The following is a 23,594-nucleotide window of genomic DNA, read 5'->3' on the forward strand; positions in this document are numbered from 1 at the left end:
CGATGCATAACTTCTTGCTACCGGTGTAGTCTCATGTATCACCCAAAATGCACGGCGCGGTGTTTGAACTCTTTTTTACAAGCTATACTACGACTTAAAATAAGATTCCTAGTGGGTCAAATGATCCCCCCCCCCCATTTTTCGACTGGGCTTGCGTACTATAATATATTTGGATATGCTCAAAAAATTTTTTTTTTTTTTTTTGAAAATGAAATTAAATACAAAATAGATAAAATAAGTAAAAAAATCAAACAAAGAAATACAACCATATCAAAGATATAAGAAATGTTAAACTAGTCGCATAGAAATGATGCAAATAAGAGAAATCAGCAAGGAATGGTATTTGCAATTGCAATTTTTTAGGAGGATTTGATTTTACAATGGCAATTTTTTTCAGCAGACCTAATGCAGGATGTATGTCAATGTATCTGCTGAATGCAAATGTAAAAGAAACAAAACTATTTCAATCAAGTATTCACTTCCCTACAAAGTCAGAAAAAATTATTCATAAAATACCTTTCTGCTTCCTGAGGGTTTAACGATCACTTCATCATATGCATCACTTGATTTTATAGTTGTTAGGTTGTCTACTAAGATACCATTTTTTTTTGAGTTGTCCCAGCCTGCGGGTCTAAAATGCATGTTATTTGGATTAATTGGCATGCATAAACTTGTGAAATGAATAAAACATACATAAATTTAATTCAAATAATGCTGAGATACATACAGTTGAATACCAATTACATATGTGATACAGTTCAAAATCGATTCAACTGATATACACTTTGAAAGGACAAAAACTTTTAATTAGAATGTAGTTATTCTATTACAGAACTAATTTAATAAAACTTTACATTCAGAGGATACTAAATTTTATACATCTTTAAAACAAAAGTCATAAAAAGTCAAACTTTTACACAAGTCTCCCCTTTCAACTTTCATGGAAAGGAGATGCAGAGATCACATTATTCTCAACCAAAACATAATGTCTTTATGCAATTTAAAAAAGGCTTTTTCACTGTCCTTGGCAAGCGGCAAAATGTTTCAGACCAGGAACTCAAAAACAATAGTCACATTGCCCAAGCTGTATCACACCATAACATATAATTTTCTTTGAATCAAATTAAATTGAGTATGATATCAAGAAATCAGAGGTATAGTCAGAGACAAAACTTACAAAAAAGGACACATTTTCATTTTTATTAAGGATTTTTTCCCTAGGACAGCTGCTAAGGGGTTGTAGACTGCCCAGAGCTAAATCAAAATTTTAATTCTTTTTATAACCATTATATCTGCTATTTTTTTTCTTTTCACTATGTCAACATTGCCGGCAAAATGCTTTAGGGGAAAGTCTCCTGCCTTTTTAGTCATTCTACTCATGCTGATAGTATTGTCTCAGTTGCAAGCATTTCATTATCAGAAACTAATTACCCAGTAGGCTCAAAAAGCAAGATCTTACCCGTGAAAGTGCAAATATTTACTTAGTTTTTGCAGCCTTAAATAGATACATATTTTTTTCATCCCTTGCTCCCATTTTGTTGAGAAAACTTTTCATCAGCTTTTTAAAAGCTGATGAACTTGTGCTATATCACAATATTTTTAGCAGTCATTTCAATAATATTGCAGTAGGTTTTTTTTTTTTTTTTTTTGAAATGTTTGTTTAAAAAAATGATATGACTTTACAAATTAAATATTTGATATGGATTAGATGTAGTACATACAGTGGTTTGAAAAACTACATTTTTTTGTAGCAAACTACAACTGCTTTGTTACAAATGTAGTCAACTACAATGACTACTTTTTTAAATGTAGCAACTACAAACTACTTTTGAAATGTAGTCGCTACTTCGCTACTTTTCAAAACATAAGTAAATAAAAAGCAGGGTATCCCACAAAAAATGAAAGTCGATTTTGCAAGTCGCATATACCCTCTTATATTTTTCTTCTTATGTCAAAAAAATTGTGAAAAGTTTCATCTTGCATCTGAAAGTGTAAACCAACGCTTGTATGCTAGGACAAATTGAAAAGAAAAAAAACTTCTTTTTTTAGAAACTTGAAATTTTTGTTGATAAAGCTTTGCCCCTACACAAATAAAACAAGCTGATATGTGTATCAAATGACTTCCTTTTACACCAATTTAATGTTATTTCTACATTATTGGCAATTTTAATGGGATTCAATTGTTAACTCTCTAAATATCACCAACAGTGGCCAAATTGAAACCAGCTTTTTTTTTTTTTTTTAATTTGCCAAATTTGTCGCCAAGTAGCAACAAAACTTGGCAACCAAAAGACTGGCGATATATTGCCAAGTGTCTGCTAAATTATAACACCATTTGAATTTGAAGCGAAATTAACAATGATTTTCTCCCACAAAGGTGCAAAAGGCCCCTTTGGAGCATCCGAATGCAACCAAAAAGGGAGGTGCACAACTAGACCCCCACTAGGAGTCTACATACCAAATTTCAACTCTCTAGGACATACCGTTCTGGATTTATGCGAGATAGATACTCACATACGCACATATGTACATACATATGTACATACAGATATCAGGCAAAAACTTATTGTAATTAATTTGGGGATCGTCCAAATGGATATTTCGGGTGTCTATAGGTTCTTAGGCATATATCCACAGGTAGTAGGGTTGAAAAAAAAAAAAAAACTCAACATTCATTCCGAGGTGAGCAAAATGAAAATTAAGGCCTATTTTTGGATCAAAATTTTTTCGCAAATACAATACTTCCTTTACTATACTATGTAAAAGGAAGGAAAAACATTTAGATATCCTACACTTGGGCAGCTCAATCTCATTCTCTGCTATAACATTTACAGTAGCTCCATTTCGTGAATATGTTAAAAGCACTTTTTTCGCGTGACGAAATCATGAAAATTTACAATAATTTCCATGATTGAGACGTCACGCAATAGCACAATATTTTTGTTTTTCAAGTTTTGGCCTGTTCATACAAAATTCACGAAATTTTTCCAACTCACAAAATCACAGATATCTTCATTTTTGTGAAAAAAAGTGCTTTTACAGTACTGGAACAATAATTTTTTTGAAATGTAAAATGTTCATAGCTGGGACATTCTCGGCAGTCAGAAAAGAACAAAGGAGTTAATTACTTGGCTGTTATTGCTATTTCATATACTTTTCTTTTTAAGTCAAGCTCTATTCAATATGAATATTGGCGAAACATGAAAGTTACGATGGCAAACAAACTAATGACGTTGAACAGATAGAACATATGGCGTCAAAATGATATGCATGAGCTCAGCTCGTATTTTTACGAGTCTTATTTCCCATTGCATCCGCTGATGTACTTGTGTAAATTTGCCCTGTCAAACTCGTTTGAATTGTTTTTTTTTTTTTTAATATTTTTAAAGTTTATTTAAAAGTAGTTTCCAAAAATGGGAACAAACTACATTTTTTTTTATCGAACTACTCTCTACACTACTTTTTTTAAAAAGTAGGGTGATACACTACGAAAGATTAAAAAATGTTGCTACTACAGTAGCCTTGCTACTTGTAGAGTGCTACCACTGAGTGTATATATATATATATATATATATATATATATATAAACATTTTACCGATACAGCAACAACATTGACTTGACTGAAGAAAGAAGCTGTACAAGTTATTTTCCCCCAATCTTTGATCAGAGAACCTTTTACAATAAGATAGATATCAAGCCTAAAGTCTAATTTTTGTTTCACTTGCGGTTACATCTTGCAATCAATGGTCGATCATAACCAACAAGATGCTCATCCCTAACCCCCCATTATTTGACAGACGACAGCCATTTCCTCAATAACAAGATTCCTGATCACTGGATTGGACAAGTTCTGATGATGACAATCATTCTTTGTCTGCCAGCACGCTCTCCATATGATTCGTTTTATGGGGCTATATTGAAGATTGAATGCTTGTGCTCTATGTGCCGCACTATTTACACCAAAAGATCCCAACTGCAGGGTTGCCAACCTTAGAGAAACAATTTGAGGAGCATCCATGGTGATTTTGAGGAACAATTAAAAATTTTGCGGAGCAGTTGGGTATTTTGTATAAAAACTAATAGAAATAGCTAAAACCACTTATCTAAAATTGTTTTAGAGCTTTGATTATCATTTTAAGTAGGAGTATAAAAATAATTTTTAAATTAGTAAAATAGCTTTAAAGACTATTTCAATCTTTGAGTATAAGCATCTTTAATTTCTCATATTTACACGTCTCTTGTGATAAAATAGCAAAATTTAAGTGAAACATCGTTTAGCCAGGAGGTGTGGAGCAAAAGAATTTCTTTGCCGAGACGCGGAGTTTCGCCATTTTTGCGCAGCAACTTCGCAAAATGCGGAGCAGTTGGCAACCCTACAACTGCATTTGCTACCATTGACCTTGACATGTTACACTTAGCAAAACAAGTATTAGACTTTATACTTAATTACCACTGAATTAAGAAAGGTCACATATCGCACATTAGGGAAGCAAGTTTTTTCTGTAGCAAAGTCAACACTATTGCTGTATTGGCAATATGTCTGTTTTAATAAGCCTTTTAAAACCCAGAGAGAATTGTGACACAACTTGTATAAATACATATAAAAATTTACTTATAAGTAGGGGGTTTTGTTCGAAAAGATCTCAACTGTAGTGACTTTTATAGCTTCTAATGGGTTTTTTTGAATTCTAGGTAGACTTCTAGGTCATTGCTTTCATAAGAGAATACTTTTAGCTTACAAGAACCTTGACTGCAAAAGAATAATAGCCCTTAGTTTAAAAAAATTTCTACTACTTTTTTTAAATTGCAAAATTATTATATTTTTAAAGCTTAATGAGACAATAACATTAAAAAGGAGCTTGATGAAAATGGCCAAAATTTTGGCCATTTCAAGTAGTATTTTGAAGTCAGCAGCTAGCCTGGATTATAGCTATTTATGTCATTGTGAATTAGAAACAAACTATCAAAAGTGTTAACAAGAAATATCCAACGTTGTTTAGCACAAATAACGCTAAACAACGTTGGATATTTCCTGTTATTTCTCGGCACAAAGGTATTTATTTATTGCTTATCAAAAGTATTGTTTCTTCTTCTTCAAGCAATCAAAAAACTTAAAACACGACCAAAATTACTTTTTCTTTCTTTCAATCTATACAATAATATTCAAGCATATAAACATGCAAACCCAAATAAACTGAAAAATGTAACGATGATTCAAAACTTTTATAATCTCAGTTGACAATCTCCATTGCATAAATTATAATGAATATCTTCAATATTTAATGAAATCACTTATTGACTGAACCACTTAAAATATATAACACAAATAAACTTACATAAAAACGGCATCCTTTTCTACTACAAGAGCTGGCGTTCTAAATGGGAAAGAATATACTCTGTTCATTAGGTATTTTAAGAGCAAATCACAGTTCTTGTCTTCTTTAACTGATACATAGAAAAGTGAAGCACCATCTTCCAGAGAGTCAAGGAATATTGATCAAAATTACCAGCGAGAAGCATTACAGTCATAGTTTAAAAAACTTTGCATTTGAACATACAAGGGCAAGTAAAAAGTACCTCAATGTTTGACATATGTAAAATTACACAACATACTGTTAATGTGCAAGTTAGTTCTATACACAAAATATCAGTGAAAGATTTTTTATACGCACACTTTGAAAATTTCTAATCAAACAAACAAGAAAACCAGTTTTCTTTTTTTTTTTACTTCCTGCCTTGCTTAATACCAAATTCTTTCAAAAAAAAAAAAAAAAACACACATATATATATATATAACATTGTAGCCCTTAGTTTTGTGACAATTGTTTTCACTGTATTTGTAATTGACATTAGTTCAGGGTGTGATTTCAGCAAATTTATGTGTGTGGCTTATTCCACTTGGCTGACAGCAGCATCTAAACCAAGTCCATTAACCCGAAATCTTGCAGACACCCAAATACTGCACCAGGATTAGAGTTTGGTTGGCTCCTATCACATTCAATGCACATTAAAATATGTGATGGAGTAACCTCAATGGCATTGCCCTTTGTCCAAAAGGGATAAACTTTCTGTCCCACCTCATGACGATGGGCACACTGATAACCCGGACACAACCTGGCAATATTTGTTGGCTGACTTCTACTCTTAGCCTTGAGCAATGCGTGCCAGGGCAGTTCATGTGTATCTTGCAAGCGTACTTTTCTCCGCACGCACCCCACCTCTTAGCCTTGGGCCTTAAGTTCCATCTCACGGGGGGTCCGCGTAGCGGGCCCCAGCGCGGGACTGAGTGCGGCGGTCGATAGTCATCTGTGCTACGGACGGGCTTGGTGTTCATTGCGCCGGGGAAGGTCACCATACTGAGCTTTCGCTCAGCTGGGTGTTTATCCCTTATAGTCTATGGGCCGAGCGCAAATATCGTTCAAGTTCGTTTACCAATCTTAGGGACTACGTGAACTTGCTTGAAATCTATTATTAATGATGAACTCAATAGAAAAATACAATGTTCACACGCTGGAACTGTCTCATTAAGTTTTAATTAGTAATTGAAATAGGAACTATGTTCCGTGAACTGTTAGCACTTACACAAAACAATTTGTCTCTAGATGGCGCTATTAAACACAATATTTATAATCTAAAAATTTAATAAACAGTTTTTCAACCGAAATTTTACTGTTTTACTCAATTTTTCGTTGCTAAATATATTAATACGTTTTAAATTACTTACTTTTGTTTAGTAATTTTGTAATTAAAAGGAAATCAAAACTTGTATTAATCCGCAGCTCTGAATGATCTTAATCTCAAGATTTCGTTTATTACACTAGAGCCAGCGCACATAGACACTGTTAAGTACAAAAAGAAGGCACTTTACTTCACAAAAAAGGTATTAAATGAATCACCGAATAGCAATAATTGACCTACAAAATCTTAAGAACATAAACAACTCTAACAGATGCCAATACATGCTTAAAAAATATTATAAAATTAAACATTAGCAGACGAAAAATTAAAAATTAAAAAGTATATTTCACTTTCATATCACGATGTTTTACCTTTTCGGAACTCCAGCGCTCGAATACGCTACCTTGCGGTGATTTACAAAACTGCCGATGAAACTAAAACATTGCCACGTTGCGTTCCACTTTTGTCTGTTGACGTAAAGACAGGCAGTTTGTTCTGAGTATTTATTAACGCAATCGATGAGTCTTAGTTTGCTTTCAGCTACAGAAATCAATTCGTCCCTTAGTAGTATTCTCTAGCTTCTCAAAATAATGTTAGTTTTCCTTATTTCCTTCTAAAATATGAGTTGATTGAAAATGGTGAAAGCGGAAACTGGATTAACAAACTTGGATAACGTTATACAAGGTAAAAATTTTTATTGTTTTGTATGAATTTGTAAGAATATGAGCTTTTTTTAATCTTAAATTAATTTAACTAACCATCTTTTACAGCAGCATTTAGTTGGAATGGACGGTATGCAAAATATTTTCTTGAATATGTTATCGTAGAACAAAATGAAAAATGTTTCACCAAGAAAGAATTTACTTTATTCCTTTTATTCTCAGCTGAAAGGTTTCGCCAAATTTGTTTAGGGTTATATGCGAGCAAAGTAGCTTTGGCGAGATTTCGCGTTTTTAGTTAAACCATTTTTAATTTTTATCATGAGTGGAATAAAATGGTAGTAAGATTACAGAATTCGATAAGTAAAAAGAAATAATGGTCAATCAACTGAAAAGAAAACTACCACCATATATCCGTAAGAATTCTGTAGATGATTTGCATAATTTGACATAATTAAATCGTAACTCAGAAATTAGAAAAATCGAAACAGAAAAATTTTAAATTAACCGATTCGGGAATTCGAGAGAAATAACTCAGCAACAAATGCAAAACAGTAAGCGCTAGCCAAGCAAGGCAAAGAAGTATCATCTTCTTTCGATAATAATTTGTAACATCATATTGAATTTTCTAGCATTAATTGTTGTTCTTGTCAGGCCACAATTATTATTTAGTTTTATCAAGAATTGATAAGAATCGAATTCAACATCGTGGAAATAGCTGATTAAAACTACGAACTACGTAGTTTGCATTAATCTTTGACGTTTAGTAATGCTTCTTGAATTCTCATTTCTTTCTACGTGGGCCAGAATATCCACAAGACTTTGAAAATTAATTTAAAAAGAATAAAGCGAAAAATATCATACATACAAACAAAAATCACAACACTTTTAGCATTTTCTTCGTTACCACATGCGTTTGTTTTAGTTTTTAAGTCGGCCATTAGACAGTGACTGCAGTGCCCCCTATAGTTCGTTGGAGTTGCGATTTCCTTTTTTAATAATATTGTTTTTTGATTACAGACGATATTTTGAGTTCATTTTTAGCCTACTTTCTCGTCAAAGTAAAAAAAAAAATTAAAAAATAACTTGAGCTCTGAAATTTTGAGTTCATTTTTTTGTGTTTCGCAATCACGAGTTGCGACAGGACATTACTCATTGGAGTTATTGTTTCTAGAAACGGTTCCTGTACCCCCAAGCCTGACCCTCTCTCCTGGGTTACGTGTGTATAGTTGTGTGTGTGCGTAGACCTGTGTGTACGCTTGTAGGCGTGTGTATATATGTATAAACGTGTGCGTGTGTGACTAGGACATGGACGCCACCGTCCAGGAGAAGCGGGTTCCGGGGGACACTGCACAGGACCGGAGGAGCCGTGCCTGCAGAGGACGGTGGGCGGTAGTGCTGCAGAGGCCCCTGGAAAAAGGCACGGGCATCAAAGACGGTCAAGTGAGAACAATAAGCAATCGTGATTGCTGAATAAAGACATGAAAGGTGGTTTAATGGGCTAAAATTAATGTATCGTAAAAATATTTCTTAGTACAAAATAAAAAAGACAAAAATAGATACAATCTATCTTCTTCTATACATATAATAAAATAAGATGTTTGTGTGTGTGTGGCGCGCATCCCGGGAAAACGGTAAGGTCTAGAAAGATGAAATTTGGTATAAGGTGTAGTTTTCGCTGAAGTTGTGTACCTCGGGCTTCGATTTTTGATATTTTAATTAGAAAAAAAGTTATTTCATGTTTTATGCGATTTTTAGCACTTTTTAGTACTTTTAACCTCACAGACCCCGAACCAATCGCGTCAGACAAATATTTTTGGTACTATAGTGTCGGAAATTTAATTTTAAATATGATGAACAAAAAAATTTTGAAGATAGAGCAATTTTTGTATTTTTTATGACTTTTTGAAAAAACCTTTAATTTGCATGTTTTTCTGGGTTTTATTTTTTTCTAATATCATCCTGCGAGAAGTATCAAAGCCTCATTTCTGAAATTTAAGTTGGTAATAGTAAAAACATTTCGCCCTCTTCAGAAGAAAAAAGTTCTTAAAAATACGCAATAGTTTTTTTTTTTTACAATTTTTTTAATGCTGAACACATCGTGTCCTTTCACGCATCAGTCGAAAAAAGCGTTCTTCAATCTTTTATGCCTGTGACGTCACTACTTGGGTTTCGATTCGATATTTACGATGGAATCTTAATCGCAAGCAATGTTAATCTTTTTTTTTTACTACTAGCCGCCTGCGGCGACCAGCTGGTCCGCCTTTTTATGGAATTCACCTTTTTGCACCAGGGTTGCCGCCTTCGGCGGCTGCTTAGCCAATTTAGCGACGGTAATGATGAATGTTTTTCTCTATATATCAATATTTTCATTTGCCTTTTTACGCCAATGTTGGCTTCTTCGGCGGCTGCTTAAAAAAATTTATCGATGGTATTAATCAATCTTTTTCTCTATACATCAACATTATCATTCGCCTTTTTACGCCAAGGTTGGCGTCTTGCTTGAAAAATTTTGTCGATGGTATTAATCAATATTTTTTTCTATACATCAATATTATCATTTGCCATTTTACGCCAAGGTTGCCGCCTTCGGCGGCTGCTTAAATAAATTTTGTGTTGAATAAAGTGTTTTCTAGATCTATCTCCAGTTATGTCCTTTGGAATATTTTTAAAGGTGGGGGCGGGGGGGGGGGAGTCACAAAGGACATACTCTTCATGCAAATTTTGTCGGAAAATAACAAAAAGCATTTCCACTTTTATTTGAAAGCATTGTTTTCTCAAAGTCATGGTGTGTGTTTGTGTGCGAGTGGGGGGGGGGGGGGCTATTGATCCCCCGTTGACGTTCCTCTATTTCTTACTGTCCATCTACTGTATCCACTTCTATATTTGTCCACCTTTCTTTCTCTCTATCAGTCTATCTATACGATCCATGTATATCTACCTCTGTTAGGAATTAACAAACCTTTTCTATGTTAAAAAAAAAACATTTTTTGCCCACTTAATATCATCTCTCTATCTACCAAACCTAACCACCAATCCCTACAAAAATCATGCAAAAAACCGCGGGCTTTATTTATTTACTGAAAATTGCACGCAAAAAAAATGTTCTAGTTCCCCGTAGTGTGCAAAAAGCAGCGCTTGCAAAAGATAAAAAAATCACCGCTTTTATTAAATTGAAATGGGCACAAATATTTGACCAAAAATAAATATAGCAAAACGTCCAGAAAAAAAAAGTTGGAAATATAAAGATATGCTACAACTAACATTAATAGGAATCTCGTGGACCAGAACAAATATCAAATTTATTTATATGATTTAAGTTTTTCTAGATAGCATGGACAATTACAAACCAAAATTGCTGTTATTATTACTACATGCTTATTTTATTGCATCTGTATTTCAGAAATCAATTTACGACTACTTGACTTCAAAATTCATAACGCCGAAAGAAGATTACTGGTAGTTTTGGAAGGTTTTAGAATATATTTTTTGTTTTTTAATACTGAATACTAATACGACGGGCACATGGGTCAGCTTCAAGGGGCAAATTTGATCCGCGGGCTGTAGTTTGAGCACCACTGATTCAATCAATGCTCCCAGTTCATCAGAACGTTGGATGGACTATAAATGCGGGCAGTATTGAAATACAAAGGAGGACTATGCCCATTGCATCAGATATAATGTTCAAAAACTAGTCTCCTGTGCATGCCCGAAAACTTGGTGTTCTTTGAAGAGATGTATTACTTGCAGGATGTAAAATTGTTCATGCACATAATTTTCCTCTAATGACTGTAGCTGTATAAACTCTCAAGAGGAAAATAACTCTATACGCAAAAACAGGATAGATGAATTCAGTAATAATGACGATTATACTTCAGAATGAAGAGTTTGCTTCTTGAAAAAAACTATTTTTTTTTATGTACATGCATAATGTTTTTAACGTACATGCATAATTTTTTAAATGTACATGTATAATATATTTTATGTATTTAAAATTTTTCTACCTCTTGCTTGTCAGTTTCACTCCTTTTCATGTATCTCTAATGGTCTGTAAAAAAATTATGAGACACTATTTTTTTGTGAACATTGGGTTTTTTTCATCTGTAGACACTAAGGATTCAGAAAAATATCACTTTTTGTAGTCCCCGAAGTTGGCAAACGAAACCATGTTTTTAAGCATCTTTTATGCCTTCGTCCCACAGCCTATTAATGTGTGGGTCTTGCTCACCGTGAGATACGGTATATCTCCCCGTACCTCGTTAGGGTACTGTATGCGTCTTCTTTTAGTCCTTGGCATAGGGTGCAAAGACCTGGACACCCAAAAGCACCAAAGGAGGTCTGACTTTGCACACCCGGCTATACCCAAATTTATATTTAATACGTCTGACCAGTGTACAACACACCTTGGGATCAGACTGCCCTCAACTCAAAAAACCCGAAAAGGGTAAATGCCCATTGAATACGACAGAAAACTTTTCCCTATTCCTATTTCGACAAACTTTTATTTGTTATTTATGTACTGAAATTTAAATTAAACAATTCTCGGCACATTTCCTGAAAGAAAAAAAAATCTAAATATCTACCGGAGAGCAATCATTGAAACTACATTCTACATTGTATTATTGAAAGTATCAAACAATATGTTTACTGACAATTGTCTTGAATGTCAGTTTACAAGCAATCTCAATTACAAGCAACTGGTTTGCAAGCAATGCAAATTATACTACATGTTTTGCTACTGACAATCCAGGATTCAAAAACTTAAAAACACGCAGAATACTGGGGCAACACTGGAACAGACGAGACATATATTCATACAGGAGTAGAAGTGGTCAACTTTTAACGCATAGGACATTTTCCACGAAAAATATAGGACCAATATAGGACACATTTTATGAATAATACTGATATGAAAAAATAAACAATAGGGTCTGGTGGGGGAAAGTGGTCAATGGGGTAAAGTGGTCATACGTCAAATAAATGGCTATAGCTTGGAAATGAATGTTTGAATGAATGTGAAAATTTTATTTTAGAGTAAGGCAGTTAGAAACTACATTTTGAATACAATATTTTACAACTGGCAAAATTTTATTCGGTAAAAAAAAAATGTTTTGCGTGAACATGAAAAATTTAAAAATCTAAACACCTATTTTAACATCATTGGGAAATTTTGTTTGTTAGAATTAGGAACAGATTGACTGTACAGGAAGCTTCCTACATGTCTCAAGAACTCTTACTCATTAGCAGTTAGCTGAATCTAATTTAGATAATTTTTTAGAACAATTTAAGTAAGATGGGGTAAAGTGGTCATAATATTAGACTTAACGAATATTGTTCTTCTAATGTCACTTAATCTTTAGGTATGAGGCAGATACAAATGAAATATTAATTTTACTTAATATGTATTGTTTTTACAGTAAACGGGGTTAAATATACGAGTATATGCGTATATATACGCATATATACTCGTGTAGACATGTACATAGACATATTCACATATATGCGCCAATAAATACCTATATGGGTATCTGCAAGTATTTTTTATCCATACAGCCATACGTTCTACTATACACGTATATGCTCGCTTACACTCGTAAACACGTATATATAAAAACACTTATGTACTCAGGTAGACACGTCTATACGCGTACGTACTCGAGTAGACACTTACATACAAGCATATGATATAAAAGTATATAGGGTGATTTTGTAGTAAGTTACCGCCCTAAGTCAGGGCTAAGGCAGAAATATTTAAAATACACCACCAGCTCTTCGCCACCTGCTCATGTGATTCCTATTCCGGGCTGATGAGTGCTAAAAAGCACGAAACTGATGGAATAACTGAGCTGGTGGTGTATTTTAAGTATATAGGGTAAGTTTACATTCTTGAGCAAATTATTAAAAGGTGTTAGAGGAGAGGATAAGAAGTAAGACTCAATAAGGAACATATGGTCACAAACACAATGCTGACGCGCTACATGCACGCAAAGTGAGAAATTGATGGATGCAAAAGAAGTCACAAATTTATATATATATATATATATATATATATATATATATATATATATATATATATATATATATATATATATATTACACAAATACAATTTTACACAACATTTTAGGACTTAAGAAAGTTTTAAAGCGATTGATGAAATTTGCGGCCTTGAGCTGTAATACATGCGTTGCATTCACAGATCCCTCTCTGTTGCAATAACGAGACTTTTGAAAAACTTTCATCAGCCGCTGCGCCTTTGTTGCGTAACGTGTATTAGAGCTACTACAGACCGAAACTTTCAACAACTGCTCTAAATATTTCTTAAAAACTAAAATGTTACGTAAAATCACCTTTGAGCAACAAATTTGTGCCCTGTTTTGCATCCATCAGTTTCTGGCTTTGTGTGCATGTAGCGCGTCAGTGATTATAACTTCCTTATGATTCTTTGCTTCTTATCCTCCCCTCTCACACCCCTTTGATTTTTGTCCAAGAGCTTAGATTCACTCTGTAAGCCGACATGTATATAAGCGTATATTCTCGTGTATACATACATAGACAGGAGTATACATGTAAATGTACGTATATACGTCTATACAGCTATATAATCGTCTTTACACGTATACATGCGTATATACTCGTGCTTCCATATTATATATACGTGAGTAGACACGTACCAAAGACGCACTGGATGTATCCACGAATTAACTCGTGTATACCCGTATATGTATGTATGTACACTTACATATGCGTATATACGTCTACTATACACATATATACTCAAGTATGCACGTATTTTCTCGAGATACAAGTGCATACGCGCATATGATGTTCATTTATACGCGTATATACTCGTATATACACGTGACATGTACATATATGTGCCACGTATATACATGTGACACCTACGTACTCATGTAGACACGTATACACTCCTGTAGGTAATCACGTATACATGCTTATATACTCGTATATACACGTATATGCTTGAGTAGGCACGTGCATGAATGTATCTGATTTATACATGTATCTACTCATATAGGAACGTGTTTACTCGTGTATAACACGACATGTATATATTCATGTATACACGCATGTACTCGTGAATATACTTGTAACTATAAAAACAACTGAAATATACAAGTATTAGGGTTCTTTATAATGGTTTTGCATCTATTTTTAACTATGACCACTTTACCCCATGCTATGACCACTTTCCCCCACCCCATGGGGTAAAGTGGTCATAAAAACATAGGGAAAAGAAAGTTCTATAAAACTAATAAAATCAATATTTCTCTTCCTAAAATTTAATGTACCGTGTTCTTTAATAATGCAATGTAAAAAAACAACAAAAAAAGTTGAAGTTTTTAAAGAATTTGTTGCATTTATTTTCCACCAAAGTTGAAAACCTACGATTTTATGACCACTTTACCCCACCAGACCCTACATAGTATATATAATCTAGATATTCTTGCATAAATTATTATCAAAGATTTTAATTAATCATACTGCATACAGTTAAAAAACTCAAATAAAAGTTATAACTTTTACTTAGAATGAGTCTGCAGTTCTTGAATGAATAGCTTCAGAAAAAAAAAAGTTTATACATATATTACGTTTAAGGTCATTTTCTACGCTTTGACTGCCTACATTAATCAGACTGTGCAAAATCAATTTTTTTCCCTAACTTTACTATTTTTTTTTTTTTTTTTTGGAAGATACATGAACCTTTTCTTTTGCTTCTGATTGTTATGCATCTCTACAAGAATTTCCCATTTCTTTATGAATTTTGTATTTAGTACTATGATAAATCATGATAAAATGGAACTCTTTCCTTGGTAATGCATGCATAATTTATTGTTTTCCCAATTGCAGTACCTTAATTAACCTTAAAACTCTTATTATAGAGTCAATGCTTTAAGATGATCTTTTTTATGTCAGTATCTTTTTGTTTGCAAGAACAACCTCTTTCAACTGATGCTACATCTTATGAAAGGTGCTAAAGACTTTCACTACTAAAAAACCTAAGTATTTGCATCTAGAAAGCTGATCGATTTTTATCATTACAAAGTATTTTTCCAAAGTGAATTAATTTACATCCAAATCCCCATTCCTCAAAATTTTTAACAAGATGGTGACGTATCAATGGAAGGATCCTGTAAAAAAATTTTTTATTTATTTTTTTAATTTCTGAAAAGCCTTTTTTTCAATAACAAATTCTGCTAAAAATATAGTGCTCAAATAATGTAAAATTCTGATTTCAGTAAGAAGTTCAAATTTTGAATCCAGGCGGGGTTAATTTATCTTTATTTTTTTTTTTGCATAATTACCTACATTTAAATATTTTAAATAGAACTTTTTTTTTAAACTTTAATAGCAGCTGAATCTTCCCACATTTTGTTGTTAGTGAAAATTCATTGGCAAAGTTCTTCGTCAATAGTTTGGAGAGCCTGTCATAAAATATAGATCATTGAAGCTTTCTCTTAAAACAAATTGAAAAAATTTTGTCAAAAATACTCCATAAATTTAAAAAGACAGGTGCTGGCAGAGATTCCAAAAAAAAAAAAAAAAATATTTTTTTATAAACAAGCATCTTGTTTTTAAGCAGTCTTGAATTGTCAAGTTGTGAAAGAACGTGCGAATCAAGTGACAAAACGGCTTTTCAATGGTAATTTTCTACATTTTTTATAACAAACTATAAGAATATAGGAAATATAGGACTTCAAAAATATAGGAAATATAGGACACTTTTGATGCTTTTTTTGAAAATATAGGAAATATAGAATATAAAGGACTACTTCTACCCCTGTTCACAGCAATGAAATCCAATTTCTCAAAGTCATCAAGAACATTCTAGTCATTCTAATATCAATCCAAGAACTAAATTCATACCTCTATACATAAAGAAGCAAAATGGAAATAAGTAGGGAACATAAATAAAGGATACAAAGTAAACAAAAGTTACGGATCGTCAGCTGAATGAAGTCGAAATGTTCCTCTTTGTAGTCATGTTCTTTCTCCAATATGGACATGTAATCTGTTTTTGTGATAACTACTATAATGTCTAAGCCAAGATTTATCTTGATTTGCTGACTATTTAAGGGGTCCTTTTCTGTCCCAGGCGGCCGAATCGGCGAAGTTACATTGCTGATCTCGGCGCCAGGTTCCAGGTACTCTTGAAATCGTTTTAAAACTAAAAAAGGGACATGGAAAAGAAATGATTAAACTGTGTGTTTTCTTTAAATGAAATTAGTTTCAAAATGCTTCAAATTCGGTTTAACTCTGATTAAAAAATGTTTCAATACAGTGATATCTTTCTCATGCACTGTCTCAAGGAACTGCAAGAGAGTGGTGAATAAATGAGGGGCCACAGAATTTCTTACATAGAAACTTCTATATATAAATAAAACAAGGAATATATGTGTGTGTATGTTATTATATGTTCCCCATACAAATCCAGTTTCCTTGGGATCTCCAGCAAAGTTAGCAGGGAGGTACTTGGACACCCAAGAAGAAACATAGGAAGTTTTTGAATGACAAAAAAGTACCAAACAGTTCCCATTTTAACTTTAGGACCCAAAAATGGTGTTTTTCTATTATATGAGGGTGAAAACATGCTTGCAAAAATTAGAATAAAATATCCATAGAAATCCCTGATTTTTCTGCACCATATAAAATTTGTTCCAATGTTCAAGGTAATTAGAATGTCAATTATAACTGTTTAAAACTAATTGCATGCTAAAATGTAGGTAAGCCTTCAATTAGAAATTCATTGTTGAATAATGCTTTATTTTAAATTTGTAGAGTGAAGAAAATCGAGAAGAAATTTCTGTTGCCATATTTTTTCCCGAATATGAACAAATAAAATTCCGAGAAATTTCCTGCAATCTGGGAATTTAAAATTTGTCCTTTTTGGATATTTTTCCGCAATCTGCCAGGAAATTTTAGATTTTTTTTGTTCAAGCTTGATTGTTGTTATTCTTGAGATAGACCACGCAAAGCCGCGTGATGCAGCTAGTATGTAATACAGTAGCTAAAAACAGTTTGCCAAAAAATTATAATTTTAATTTTTCGTAAGTTATAGTCAGACCAACACTTCCAGTTAGTCTGTTTAATCAAAATTCAATGCTTTACGAAATTTCTTTAACTGGCACACATATGCAAAAACGTTCAAAAATACTGAAGCATGCAGAAGTTTTTCTAGTTACAAAAATTTATTTTTTTATCAGGATAAAATGAATGCTCTCTAAAACTAGGTGAAATATTAAACAGAATAAGAGTTTTTGAAAATAATTCTCATGAACGAGAAAAAACAGGCTGTTTTTTCACTTTGTTTTTGAAAAATTCAAAACTTTTCAAAAATTATTTTTGACAGCTCATAATTGAAAAGGAGGAAGCAGCAGTCACATGAATTTTTCTAAGGTAAGACTTCTATTTATAATTTTCAGTCTGCACATTTCATTCTGTTGTTCATATTGGTCTATGAGATACACACTTGACATTACATAAATGATCAACTGTGAAGGACTTAGTGAGACATAATTCACATTAAAAAGCATAGTAAAGGGTAAAAGTAATGCTATTTTCATTTTAAAATTATTTTACTGTTAATTTTAATCAGTATGGTTTCTTAATTGAGGAATTTGGACAGGGTGGGGGGTGGGGTCATGAAGAGGAAAGGATGAGGCACTGTGGTATTAGGTTTGATTTATTTATCAACTAATCATGCAGAAGCTGTTGTTATTTAGTTTTATAAACCATCCCATCATCTGTTCAACGAAGGTCCCAGGTTTAAATTTGTCCTTCTTAAAGAATCAATAAGTGATTAGTTAATTTTACTTACTCTAGGTTTGCGTTACTATTTGTTTTAAAACTAACCAAGCTTTTTGGTTCATAGTTTTGTGCTCAAACAAAGTTTCTAAATGACTGGTTGGTAAGATTGAAATCAAACCAAATACACAATACCTCTTCCTTTTGCTTTCCTGAAAGATCTCCCACCTCTCCAAATGCCTCACTAAGGAAAACACACAGATTAAAATAGAAGCAAAGTAGTTTTCAAAATGTAATTAGAAGCAGGTTTTATGTTTTACAATGCATCCAGGGAGAGGGGCGTGCACAAAGGGGGGGGGGCATGAACTAGAGCATTTGCATTATAACCAAAAAAAATTAGAATCAAAGGAATATGAACTACGTTCAAGTGAGAGCAATTCATGATTGCCGGGGGGGGGGGGGGAGCATTAACATTCATTCAAGACTGAAAAACAAAGAATTACATGACATGCAGAACCAGATAATACAGAGAAACACAGAAATGCTGCTTGCAGAAAATTTTAAAAGTTTGCAAACTGTTATGATTTTTTAAAAAACTAACTTGCTTATTGCAATAAAAAAAAATAATATCAAACAAAAACATATTTTTGTTCAAGAAACTGGCATTTATTAATCACGATACTTTAGCAACTGTGCTGGTCCCTAAGTGAAAGAGAAACATAGCATATTATTACAGAACATTTTAAAGAATTTTTTTGAGTTCTTACAGTTCTGCATTTTACCTAGGTCTGATGAAATCTGTTTTAAAAATTGATTAATAACTTTACAAAAAACATTGAATTAATTAATCATTGAAATTAAGAAAATTAGTACAAAATAAAAGGCAAAATATAGCAAAACTCCAATTAACCTCTATTTTTATGTTCTTGAAGGATCTCTTCAGGAATACGCAACCTGTCAATGTGTTCTTCTAAAATTAAGGCCCAGTTTTGAAGAGATTCAATAATATTCCATGGCTCTGTCATTGAAGCAGTTAGAATAACTGTAGTGTTGGGAACTGTTTCTTTATTTAATGCAAATTTCAGTAAATTTCGATGAAAACTGTCTCCATCCAATACCCAAACGCCTAACGTTGTGTGATCTGAAAGGAAAATAAGGACACATTAACCCTTTTTTTTTTCATCTAAATGAGAACAAGGGTACATACAAAGAAAGGAAGGGGCAACGCCCAATGGGACTATCACCCTTTCCTTGAGGAACTCTTTGGTGAATGTTTGATATTGAAGTTGAAAAAATGCAATTTAGGATGATTATTTTATAATATAAAAGTCAGATGAAGAGAAGTTAGGGCCTCTTCCTGGAAATGTTGTCGAACTGAAGTCCAAAACATCTGTCATGAACATAAAGGGCATGTAAAAAAATACTATAACCCCTCCCTTGAAAAATTTCTTGATCCGTCATTGAATAAGTTGTAGATTGGTCAGATGCATAATTTACCATGTGTCAACTAGAGGTGGGCCATGTCGTTCTTTTTAATGATCCGTTCATTAGAGGATCGTTCTTTCTTTTGATCCGTTCATTCAACTCGTTCTTTTGAACGACTTCATTTAAAAAGTTGCAAGTGATCTCACGTACATTTGAAATGTTTCATTAGATCAGTAATATTCTTTGAAGGAAAAAATAAATAGTATTATCTTAAAGTCAGAAAATATGCCTATGAAAGATTAATCAAAAAATATTTTATTTGGGGTCAGATGTAGAATGTTCATATAGCTCAAACTGGGCAATTCCATGAAAATGTCAACTTTCTGTCTCTTTTACTTAAGAAATCACACATAAGTTTGTAATTTGTTAAGCAGAAAAAAAAAATTTCATTAATATTTTAAAGAATTATTTTTATTGAAATATGAGGTGTCATGTGGGGGACAAAATGACCGTTTTCAATGGATAAGCAGCTTTTCCATCAGTGGGTGGAAGAAGCATCCCAAAGAAGAGCCTCACTGGTTTCAGAAAGCGTCGCAAGTCAGCAAGTAAACAAGAAGTAACATTTCATGATACATTATAAAGCAAATGTTGAAGTAAATACAGAACTAATGTTCTTTCAAAATTGAAGAAGGAAAGAATGAAAGCAATTCAGAATATGATTTGAAAAAAGACAAGATGACATTGATTTAAATCTATACTAATATTACAAAGAGAGAAAGAGTAAATTTTTGCATGTTTATATGTTCAAGGTAATCTCCGGAACCATTGCAACTATTTGAAAAATTCTTTCGCTATATGAAAGGTGCATTCGTACTGAGAGACATAGGCAATAAATTATGCATAAATGTATTTAAACTAATTTTTTAAACCAACAGTTTGTCTTCCCTACCAGTTTCATACGGTTTTGTTCTTATATACGTAAAAACACTCTTACTGTCTCCCATTATGCAAAGACAGAATGGTTTAAGGATCTGATCGAACTAAATGCTTAGGGATGGAAACAAATGAGCAAAAAAAAAACCACGATTTCAGCATAAGAACCGCCAAAAGCTTCCCGTGTATTTGATGTTGCAGAAGATAAGGAAAATAGCACTCAATTAGCCTTGGACATTGCAAACCATTTAGAATCACAGAATGTTAATGCTTCAAAATTTATTTAAATGAAACATAACTCGGATTTGCTTTGGGCTAATATGTTTTTGAATTTAAGTAATGCAGATAGACAATATTAATCAGTGTTTCTAAAGTTGAAATGTCGCATACATTTCGGGCTATCCTTTAAAGTGTTTTATCCATGCTAAAATCGAAATGAAAAATATCTGCTAATAAACTCACTTAAGTACTTTTAGCTTAGAAAATTCTTAAGCCAAAGAGTAATTGCACATAATTGCTGTACATTCCAAGTTAAGAGTTAAAACAATGACGAAAAAAGAACACTTGTTAGGAAAGAAATTGATAAACAAGAGGAAAAATTAAAAAATATTTTGGAAAATATTCTTCATAACCGTATTTAAGTATTTAAAACAAAAAATTAATATATCTCACAAATATCCAATCAGAAAGAAATTGCTATAATAAAAGAGTGGAGGCATGTTAAAAACGCAAGTTTTTCAAAATTTTTACATATTGTTGCAAAGAGTAAAATCTAGTTAATGCGAAGTAACTAGAAAAGCTTTATAGATAAATTACAGATTTAATAAATTTAGAAACTTATATTTTTTAAGGTAATGCAAGTTTGCTAAATAGTTTTTATTATGTGTCTTTCTTTTTTTAAATCTATACAGCTTTTTTATTAAGGCAGACCAATTAATTTTTTTTTTTTTAAATTACAAGGAAAAAAAAAATCTAAGTAGCTCTTTTATAATTTTTAATTATCCTTTTTCAGTCTTTTGCATTTCAAAACAGTCCAAAAAGCATATTTCAACGAAAACTTCATATACTACCTAATTTGCTTGATTACTTAAGATTTATTGAGATAGATTATGTATCATTGAAGCAATGCATAGTGTAAAAATATCTTAATACTAGAATATTTAAATGACAAGAGAAAAAAAAATAACTAATGGAGTCCAAGAACACTTAGAGTAGGCATAAAACTGCGCCTACTTTTTGCATTCCCAATAGATTATGCAGTCAAACCAAGGAAAGAAAATGTATAAAATTATGAAAACAGAAAACACCCATGTGATCTTAAAATTTAATGCCAATTTTTCACTTTTCAAAGAACTTTTTTTTTATCCCAATATAGTAAAAGAAGTTCATGTATGAATGGTGGAAAAAATCAATAGACATTATAATTTTATGACAGTTATCAAAATATGTTAAAAGATTATTTTCATTTGAGTTTGTAAAGAGGCTTTTAATTAAAATGATTTTCTTTTCTTTGGTAAAAAAAAAATGCATTCCTAAATGCATTAAACCAGGAGAAATAATGTCTACAATGCAGGGTTGGCAAGGTTTTGGACTCTATGGTAAAAACCACGGTATAAACCCTGGTTTTTACCATCCTGTCCAAAACCCTTGTGTCCAAAACTATATTTTTAGAAAAATTGTATTCTTTCAGAAAACATCAAACACAGAATAAAATGCATTAAAGTAATGTTTCATATTGAACATTTATTCAACGAGAACATTCACCTATTTTATGCAGCTGATTTTAATCTAGTTGCATAAAAGTTGAATTCTTGATTAAAAGTTAAATTTGTATGCACGAGTTTATTTATTTATTTTTGATAATAGTAAACAAACTTCCATATGTTTATGCATGTATGTGAATGAAAGCAGAATTGGCAAGGTTTCTACCATCCTGTTCAAACCCTTGCGTCCTAAAGTGTCCAAAACTATTTTTTGACAGACTATATTTTGTGAGAAAATATCAAAAAAAAAAAAAAGTGCCAAAAAAAAAATCTTTTTTTTTGACTATTTATTTATTCAACGTGAACATTCAAGTATGAACATATATGTAACTAATTTATGCAACTGAATTACATAGGAATTAAATGCTTCATTAAAAATTTCAATTTTTATGCAGGAGTTTTTTTTTCCCTTCATAACCAAATTTTTGGACAATAACGCAGGTCAAAATATAGTGCAATAATTGACTTAAATGCAATAAATTACAGTTTTTTGTAGTTACAGATTGTATTATATTAAAAATATAAACTAAAAAAGAATAACACAAGTTTTAGAGTATAAGTGTACAATCATCAATTTCTTGTTCTTTAATCTATGATTGAAAAATAATTTTTGTTAAAACATCACGCAAAATTTATTTGCAAAAACCATTTTAAAAATTAAGCTCTTTTTTTTCCACTTAAATATTGCACATTCAATAACATTCCTTTGAGTTACAAATGGAACTGAAATTAGTTGTCTTGGTAGTGTTGTGAATTTCCTTTCATAACTCTACCAACTATTACATAAGGAAGTTTTTGTGTACTAGTTATTGGCAACTTTATAACTAAAATATTTTTTAAAAGAACATTTAGGTGAAAAATATATTAAAAACTCATTAATTAAACCTCACATTAATATCTATATTTATGCATTATGAATATTGCAGTTAATACAAATTGATTAGATTACACCTCTTTATCTTTAGCATAGTTTTGGACAGTTTAAGACAGTTTCGGACACTTTTGGACAGTTTAAGACAGTTTCGGACACTTTTGGACGGTAAAAACCACCTGTCCTGTCCTAAACCAGTTTTGAACAGTCCAAAACCCAACCCTGCTACAACAATGGAAAACATAATGATTTTCTTAAAACCCACTTGTCCTGTATCTATAATTGTTGTTACTGATACATTAGGTAAATAAATTACATGATTTGTAACTTTTTAAAAAATCTTTAAACACAATATGCATTGATTTTTTGATTTTTAAAGTTCTGTAATGTGCATTAGGGTATATCTTAAAAAACTTTTTTTTTTAATTCAATTTGTCAAAAAGTTGCCTGTACCGACCCAATATTACAGAAATAATTTTATCCGAATGATCTCTTGATT

General features: G+C 32.2%; 1 protein-coding gene across 1 annotated transcript in view; it reads right to left on the reverse strand.

Annotated features, from left to right (window-relative positions):
• The window catches only part of LOC129231729 (cytoplasmic dynein 1 light intermediate chain 2-like), a 47,623-nt gene that overhangs the window by 10,071 nt on the left and 13,958 nt on the right, over positions 1 to 23,594 (reverse strand). The window contains exons 4-7 of the mRNA XM_054866124.1: positions 19,014 to 19,244; positions 16,281 to 16,526; positions 5,338 to 5,473; positions 517 to 631 (exon numbers count right to left, since the gene is read on the reverse strand). Of these exons, the coding sequence (XP_054722099.1) occupies positions 517 to 631; positions 5,338 to 5,473; positions 16,281 to 16,526; positions 19,014 to 19,244 (728 nt within the window). The remainder of the gene's footprint in view (positions 1 to 516; positions 632 to 5,337; positions 5,474 to 16,280; positions 16,527 to 19,013; positions 19,245 to 23,594) is intronic.

Source organism: Uloborus diversus, chromosome 1 (genome assembly GCF_026930045.1).
Source record: "Uloborus diversus isolate 005 chromosome 1, Udiv.v.3.1, whole genome shotgun sequence".
Taxonomy (NCBI): domain Eukaryota; kingdom Metazoa; phylum Arthropoda; class Arachnida; order Araneae; family Uloboridae; genus Uloborus; species Uloborus diversus.